Below are 9,196 nucleotides of genomic sequence, written 5' to 3' on the forward strand. Positions count from 1 at the left end.
TGATGGCGGGAATGTGAAAATTTACAACGGAAATGATAACCGAGAGTGCGTCCGAGCAGTCCTCTTCTCGCGATATCTTAATTATTTGTATTAAGGTTGCCTCCATTGCTAACAAAACCCTAGCCTCTGGGTTATATTCTCTAAATTGCATTTAGTTTTGAGCTCTCGAGGCTGTTTTCGGTACAGATAAATAATGACCTTTTGTTAGCTTGTTATCTCAATGAAGTTATGTTGCTTGTAATGTCGATGTTTGTGTGTACTGGATTCCATTCATCAAGACATTTAACGCTAGCAGCTAGCTTAGGTTAGCTGCCCGTCCTGCGTGTTACGCCAAGTTTGTTTGATTGTAGCCACATTAGTTTGCAACTACACAACATTTAAGCTGATACAGCAGTTTTATCAACTCATTGGGACCGTAAAGAGCTTCAGAGAATGCTGGCGACGGGAGCAGTAAGTATCTTCTAATAGGGTAACGTTATTGTAAAGTATCAGCCTTCTTTGTTTTGCGTTGGTTTTTAAAACCATTTTATTAACGTCAGTGTTATACAAAAATTGTGTATCGTGTCCCAACTCTTATTTGAAGCTTTATAATGTTTACACTGAATGAAATATTTAATCCCAAGTCTCCATGTTTTCATGACTACGAGATGCATTGTGCCTGAACTTATTCATATTTCCCGAAATTCACCCTGATATTTGGTACTTTTTGAAACTTAGGGAACTCCACCTGAGCTCAAAAGAAAAGTTTGTGGATTTGAATAATGCTTGGATGCACAGTTTGCACTGGTTGGGCATTAAAGTAGAAAATGGTGTGACTAACATATCTAGGTGAACGCAAGCTTGCCCCCACAAAATCAGACATGATATTTTTGAATACCTGGATATCATTTATGTGTATTTCTGTAACAGACTTAAATATATTAAGTTGTTATAAGCAAATTTGCAATAATATCTTTTGTAATATCGTATTGATATACAGTACAGTGTTAAATTAGATGGCGATGATTGATGCATTTGTTGAGTATTTCCCCATCTTTTTACAGGCTGTAACGAACGTCACAGCCCTGGCCCAGGTAGACAGAGAGAAGATCTATCAGTGGATCAATGAGCTGTCCAGCCCAGAGACCAGAGAAAATGCCTTGCTGGAGCTGAGCAAGAAACGCGAGTCTGTGCCAGACCTGGCACCAATGCTTTGGCACTCCTGTGGCACTATTGCTGCCCTGTTACAGGTAAGACCAATGTCCCATCCCTAGCTGTGGCATATAGTAGCACCCCAGGGTTGTGTTTTGAGTCCCCGTCTTTACTCCCTATACACACATGACTGACTGATGACACAGCTGTGGTGGGCCTGATCACAGATAACAATGAAAAAGCCTACCTGAAAGAAGGAGTGGACCTGACCCACTGATGTTAGGACAACAACCTTCTCCTAAATGTCAGCAAAACAAAAGAAGATGATAGTGGACTTTGAAGAAGCAGCCAAGGAATTATACCCCCCTTAATATAAACAGGTCCTCGGTGGAGAGGGTGGAAAGCTTCAAATACCTTGGTGTCAACATCACTTAGAGTCTGACCTGGGCGTTGCATACTGTCTCAGTGGTGAGAGAAGCAAGGCAGGATCTTGTTTCACCTGAGGAAATTCCAGGTATCTCCTCAAATACTGCAGAATTTTGACTCCTGCACCACTGAAAGCACCCTGACAAGGAACATCACTGCCTGCTATGGAAACAGCACCGAACAGGACTGCAAGGCCCTGCAAAGAGTACTTTGTTCAGCTGCTCTTCCCTGCATACAGAATGTTTATACTAGACGCTACAAAAATAAGGCCAGGAGAATCATAAAAGATCTCAGCCCCCAGGATAACTGTCTTTTCACCCTGCTGAGGTCGGAAAGAGGGTATCGGTTACACCAGGCCAGCAGTGATAGGCTCAATAGGATCTTCTACCCTCAGGCCTCAAGCATCCTAAATGATTATTATCATTATCATTATTATTATGTTACAGTGTTTTGAATACAGAACTGACAATTACAGGTCATGTTTCTGATTTCATGTAATAAATGAATTGAAATAGTATGTCTTTGTATACTATATGTGTATGTTTGTTGTATGATTATAAGTTTAACAGATTTCTTTCCCCACCTTATTTCATTCTTTTAGGAAATAGTGAACATCTATCCATCTATAAACCCACCTACACTTACAGCTCACCAGTCTAACAGAGTGTGCAATGCTCTGGCACTTCTGCAGTGTGTTGCCTCGCACCCAGAGACACGGTAATGGGGAGTTCATAAAATGAAAAATTCCAATGTTTTTTTTTTCCACTGATTTGTTTCTTGTAGTGTGGTGATGATAGGCTGTCTTTAGAAGCTTCAACGGTGTAATGCCACTTTGTCTATTGCCAGAGGAATTTTTTTTTCCACTACATCTGACACAGTTTGCTCTGAATTATTTGAAATCTTATGAAATAGTTCAGCTATCATCCAGAACACAGTGACAGTGTGATTCTTTAATGCCTCAGAATTGACTTTATCAGACACAACACCTGACTCCTTTTTAAAAATGTGTCTTTGTTATCAAAGCAGAAACATGTGATCATCTGAGAACTGGGACTTTAATCCCAGTTATTTGCATGTAATGTTTCTGTAGGTGTCTATTTTTGTCACCATTGTCAGTAAAATCCATAAAGATATTAAAGCAACCTCGTAGCTTACGTCTGATATTTACTGTATATAAGTCTGGTCACATTAATTAAATTGTTTTTACTTCTTTGTTTTTACCAGATCTGCTTTTCTTGCTGCCCACATCCCTCTTTTCCTTTACCCTTTTCTGCACACTGTGAGTAAAACACGTCCATTTGAGTACCTGCGACTTACCAGCCTCGGAGTCATAGGTAAGCTTTACTCCTGCTTACGTGTTTTATTTCTGTATTGAGGTTTGTTTCCACAAGATTGTGTCTTCATCGTTCTCATCAAACTGCCTTTCTGTGTTAACTGCAGGTGCCTTGGTCAAAACAGATGAACAAGAAGTGATTAACTTCCTCCTCACCACGGAAATCATCCCGCTTTGTCTCCGCATCATGGAATCGGGGAGTGAGCTCTCCAAGACGGTACCTAACTGTTCCAGCTGCTTTTCATACAGTCCTCTAACTGACTTATACCCAAACCAGGGTTCCTGCTTCTCCTTAACAAGTCTTAAAAGTGGGGCTAGCTATCAGTATTCAATACCCATATGCCATTGACCGAAATAACTCAGTGCCAAGTAGTATGAAAACGTCTCCAGTCAAATGATACCTGCATTTGATCCTTTTATACCCAGATCTAGAAAAATGTTTGTATAGTTCGCTGCCAATCACAGCAAGTATTCTTCAGTTTAATGTAACATGCAACTGGCCAGCTACCAAGGCAGCTACAACCCATACAGTTTGTGGTGTTGTGAAGTTGTGGGTGGTGTATTTGACAGAACTGCTAAGTTGCAAATGGTAAGACATGGGAAGTAGGATTTTATTAATTGTTTTTCCTGACATGGTAATGTAAAAACTCAAAGTAAGTGGTTACATCTAATTTTTTTTTTTTTTTTCTCCAAATAATTTACCACATGCCTATCACATTAACGTCATACAGATCAGTATAGTGGATTCATCAACACTTATATTTTGTTTCTGGCTGAAATGCTCATAGCAGATGTTCTACTATCAGCTAGCTGTACCCTAGACGACATGGGGAAGTGCAAATTTAGCAATAATTGGCTATTTAACCAAGATTTCGCACCATGGCTGAAACCAGTACAAGGCAATGTATACAAGGCTCGGTGTACTTTATGCAAAATGTTTTTCAAACTCGGCTCAATGGTATTAGTGAAATCCCACATGCAGAGTAAGAAACAGAAAGTCTCAAGAATATTATGTTGCAGTAAACATCTGGGCAGTTGTCCCTTTCTCTAAGTAATTGATGTTGGTGCTTGTTTTTTTCTCCTCAATTTTGGTGATTGTAAATTGGTCTTAAATATCATTATGAGTGGCATTAGAAAGGTCTTAAAAAGTTTTAAATCTAACTTGCCTTAAGCCATAAGAACCCTGCTAATTTGACTGTTGGTATACATTTATAGTAAAACCCTGTGTCCAATTACATTTTGTCTCCTTCTTTCTCTCTTCATCTATCAGCAACACTTTTAAACTACCCTTTAAAAAAGCCCAGATCTAATACCTCTTATTTATCCAGACCTGCTGCTTTTCATTGAGAGTTATAAGCTTTTACAACTATTGTGGTGCAAGTTAAATTGTCTATTTATTTTATTTACTCTTACGTTATAGAAATATCACTTACAGTTTTGGTGTGTAATGGGGTTGCAGCATCAGCCAACACCTCATCATTCTTCTCTTCACTTTTTTGGCAGGTTGCTACTTTCATACTGCAGAAGATCTTGTTGGATGACACAGGACTGGCCTATATATGTCAGACGTATGAACGTTTCTCCCACGTGGCCATGATCCTTGTAAGTGTTCCCAGAGGAACCTCTGAATTTGATTGAATTTACCTTCTTAGTCTCTCTGCACAGTGTGACACTTGGCATCGATTAAGAAACTGAAGAGAAAAGATCAGCTGTCACAATATAATTTTCATGTTTGTCTTGGCAGGGCAAAATGGTGCTCCAGCTCTCAAAAGAACCATCGGCTCGCCTGTTGAAGCATGTTGTCCGCTGCTACCTTCGCCTCTCTGACAATCTCAGGTAGAGTATTGTTGTACACCATACAGTACACTGTATGTGGTCACCTGTTTTAACTTTGGCTCTCCATTGAGTGGGGATTTATGTAAGATTGGTTCTGGTCCCTCATGGCTCTGGAAACTTTCAACAAGGTAGAAAATATGACTGATCACCAGTACTCGCCACTAGGAGGAGCCATTGTTAAAGGGCTTGTCAGCCAGTGGTCACAGCTTAGTGTTACTTTGCACATTAATTGTTTATGGGGTAATGATAAGAAAATTGATTAGCTGCTACCTTGATAGTCAATTCCAATGGATTTCTTGATATTATGTAGTTACAGTTTAACAGATCTCTTTTCCTCTTCTCACATCAATCATACCTTTGCCCTGTTTGGCAGCTGGTAGGACTAAGAAAGCAATTTTAAACTATTGCTTCGGGCTCTGTGATAGGCTATTGCAATTGTTCTTACTTCTTTTACATGAGTAGAGATTGCATAAGAGATTTTCCCCTGGTGGAGGTACACCACCTTGCCTAAATGGAGACCATCCCTGCTAGAGAAATTATGACATTATAGTAAAAGCTTACATTAATCTTCAGGGTAAAACAGCAGCAACCCCATGCTATACAGCAAAGTCCACATGTATAAAGCTGTAGTTGTTAACTTTATAAAAATTACGTTTTGTCATATTTGCTGAAACTGTCACTTTAACAGAACGGCAGTACATGGGACAGATAATCTGTGAATTAAATTATGTTCCTCCTCCACCTCATGTGGCCTCTAATGGCCTCACTGCACTTGAACGAAGATCACAAGATGAGTTGTGTCAGGATCTGTGTGGTTCAGATCAGCAGGCAACATTGACATCATAATTTCGCTCTTGGATAATCAGAATGGCACATTTTATGGTCTTAAAAAAGGAAATCTGAGTTGTAACAAGCTGGAAAAAGTTGAGATAAACATTCAGTCAGTAACATTCAGATGAGGGAAAAGAGAAGAGCTTCCCACAAAAGCAGAAGAGTGCATGCAGTCAGGCTGGATGTAGTTTGGTAATCAGCAGCTATATATGAATTTTACCCAGTAGAGTCAGCATCAAGTGTAAGTTAGTTTGAACAGTTGGATTTATGTTTTAATGTCAAAAGGTCCACCATGTATGACGCAGCCAGCAGCCTGCCAACCAGCTTTCTGCGGGAAAGCCCTGTATGTTTTATTGAAGTTCACAAATCTTGTTTATCAGTCTGATTGGCAAGATATAGCCCATTATAGCTCGTATCCCTTTGAGTACTATCAATAATTGATATTAGGAAAGCATTTTGCAGAAGAGAGGTTATACTTGAAGCATAGATTGGTCTTTGATGAGAAGCAGGGGAACCACTATAAATAGTAGTCAATATCCAAGGAATAACTTCTCTGAATTAGTTCCTCACGTGTGTGTAATCTTGATATACTGTAGATCAGTGGTTCTCAACCTTTTTCATGTGAAGGACCCCTAAATTGATCCACATTAGGTCACAGACACTCTTTTGATAAGATTTCAATTGGGGGACCTCCATCTAAAAAGATTTTTGTTATTAGATATGATTAAAACCAGAAACTACAGCCATGGAAGAAGACCTCTAATCTGAAGTGTAATTCTTATGTATCTTACTCAAATTAGGCCCATTTTGAGAGTAAATTAAATAGTGAAAATAACCTATTCCCCATTTATCTCTGGACCCCTGGGACTCACACAAGCACCACTGGGAGTTCCCAGACCCCTGGTTGAGAACCACTACTGTAGGGAGAGAAGTACAGACTTTTTTTGGGAAGGTTCACCTCTCACTGCTATATGGAGCCCCCAGCATGACAAGCTCCCTCTCTTATAGCAAGATGTTGTCGACAGAAAAGGGCAGTGGTTTGTGACATGTGGTATTCCCTCCTCAGAGCCAGAGAAGCGCTGCGTCAGTGTCTGCCAGACCAGCTGAAAGACAGCACCTTTGCCCAGGTGCTGAAGGACGACACCACCACAAAGCGCTGGCTGGCACAGCTCGTCAAGAACCTGCAGGAGGGCCAAGTCACAGACGCTAGAGGCATTCCACTGGCTCCACAGTGATGGGGATTAAGTGTGTGGTTACAGAAGGACTCTCATCTCTGCATAAATTTTGTATTTTGCCAAATGTGGTGCTAAGACTGCAAAGTGAATGACATAATAAAGGAAGTTTTTTTTTTTTTGCTTTTTGATAGATAGTTTTCACCAGTTTCTCTGCCAGTATGTCACTTCTACATGAGGTCACTATAACAACTGAAAATCTGTTTTTTAAGAGCCAGACTGACTAAAGCCGAAATTGATAACTGATATTTGAGAATAATTAATAATAATAAGTATAAAAATAAGTAAATAAGTATATTGGCTGGTATTTGTTTGTGATGTAAATGTTTTTGGCAAGATCTCAAACTTGACTTATAAAGAGATGGTGGGATGTTTTACAGTTAGAAAAAAGTCACTATCAAATAATAAGTCATTTTTTAACAGGTTACTTCACTGAAAACTGTAAATAACTATAACAGAAAAATACAATAAACATGACATGAGGAAAATGGCCAAATGTACATTAAAATGCAGCTTGTGAAACATGTATTGCTGCAGTTACCCGCACTGCAATTTCTGTCAACATATCGATACTAATAAGCCAGCATCGGATGTTGAACATCAGCTCCTTCAAAGTATTGGCCAGCCCTTTTCGCATTCACTGTAACGTTCTGTATCATTCCCCTTCAATGTAGGAACTGTTATTTTTTTGCTTCTTGCATTTCAAATAAGACTTTAATCTTCTATATGAGTGGTTGTTTCTCTTTTTTTGGCTAATCCTCTGCACTGATATTACAGTATAGTATAGTTCAGTAAAACAATGGATGAACATCTTTATAGTTTTATGTGTTTATTGGCTTTGTATTCAATTCCCAGTAATTTCTGTCTAGAGTGAAATCTCAAAAACTGCTGTTGTTCATGACAGTTCATAAATATTGTGTTTTCCACCCATTCTAGTATTAATAGTCCCTCAGACGTGGTAAGAGGAACTGCTTTCAGTCTTAGTCATTGAAAAGACAGAGTGACTTAAAGGGACTTAATTTTTTGTTAAAATGAAAATGGACAGTTTTAGTTTGGGCACCTGTTTCCAAGTGGTATTATTGGCGCCACTGTCCAAAGACATTTGGTTTGCTTTCCGTTTTTCTCAGAGTCTAGCAACGGGACTCTTTTTCTTTTGGAAGGCAGAGTTTCCACAGCTGGTTGGTCCACCGTCTGCCATGTTTGCTACTGGAATGACTGAGTCACATCTTCATGTACAATGAATTATAAAGTGGATTATTGCTACATTTGGCCTCATTCTTGTTCACTACAGCCTCACATTGTAGCTGGGTTCAGATAACTCTTGTGTTGATGGGTTTGTCTTGTACTGGTAGTGGGTGCAGTTTGTAGGGGCATATCCTGTACACTACCAATGGAAGGTGTCTGCAGTTATGTCTCCTTCATTTTCCCAGGAGATTGTATCTGGTGGCAGGCAAAATTGTACAGTGAAAGTGAGGCTTACAGGGAACCAATCTAAATGATGGTGTCATTTATAGCCATCATATGGTGTAATCACCATTTACTGTGTAAATAGCTGATTTTCCAAGAGGACTTTTTGAAATGGGAGGATATTGCAGTCTGTTTTGAAGTTGCTGTTAGGTTTATTCTTTCAGTCAGTTAGATGGGAAAGTGGCTCACCTGTGCTCACTGAGTGCTGACTCTTAACAGCCCCACAGACTACACTGACGAGCCTTAATTTCCTTTCACCAGTACATTAACAGATTGTGGCCCCCAAAGATTCCATTATCCTCACAACAACTGAGATGGAGCACATGCATCGCGGAAACACCTTCACTCAAGCCTTCCATTTGTGAGCAAATCTGATCCCCATAAGAGATGATCCTAAGTATGCATGGTGTGTTTTTGTCCATTTATCCTTTGTGAGGAAAGAGCTACAGTTGCTAAAGTCATTAAAGGCCAGGTTCAGGGACCCTTTCAAATGGAAGAGTACATTAGCTGGATGGGTCTGAAAATGGGGAAAATGATATTTTCCATTGTTATTTTGCTATTTGTGATTCAGATGTCCATATTGTCAGCCACTAATATCCTCCCATGATTTGTCTGCATTTTAAAACCAGTTTGAACTATAGTCAATGCATTTTCACATGCGTGTTGGACAGAGGAGAAATATAAATTAAAGTGAGCATTGTAATAAAAACTGCACTGCTCTGCTCTGCAGTATGTGGCATACTGCCAAGTTCTACAGTATAGTCCTTCATCAGTCTTTACTTAGACTATTGCAATCATCTGAAATCATCAGATTTAAGGAGCATTTTTTTCTTGCACAATATGTATTTCTCATTGTTTGATGATTTGGCTTCTTTCCCAACACAGCAGACCTTTTCCCAGAATTGTGTTACTCGTTATCAGTGCTGATACAGAAACATAA

At 39.4% G+C, this 9,196-nt stretch overlaps 1 protein-coding gene across 1 annotated transcript; it reads left to right on the plus strand.

Moving 5' to 3' along the window:
* Window positions 1-76: 76 nt before the first annotated feature.
* On the plus strand, window positions 77-8,052 carry LOC117251407 (CCR4-NOT transcription complex subunit 9-like). The gene is made up of 8 exons (XM_033617670.2): window positions 77-450; window positions 1,044-1,229; window positions 2,159-2,274; window positions 2,782-2,891; window positions 2,998-3,107; window positions 4,394-4,492; window positions 4,635-4,726; window positions 6,624-8,052. Exons 1-8 carry the CDS (start codon window positions 433-435, stop codon window positions 6,790-6,792), a joined length of 900 nt encoding a protein of 299 aa, XP_033473561.1. The 5' UTR covers window positions 77-432; the 3' UTR covers window positions 6,793-8,052.
* The last annotated feature ends 1,144 nt before the right edge of the window (window positions 8,053-9,196 follow it).

Source organism: Epinephelus lanceolatus, chromosome 14 (genome assembly GCF_041903045.1).
Source record: "Epinephelus lanceolatus isolate andai-2023 chromosome 14, ASM4190304v1, whole genome shotgun sequence".
Lineage (NCBI taxonomy): Eukaryota > Metazoa > Chordata > Actinopteri > Perciformes > Serranidae > Epinephelus > Epinephelus lanceolatus.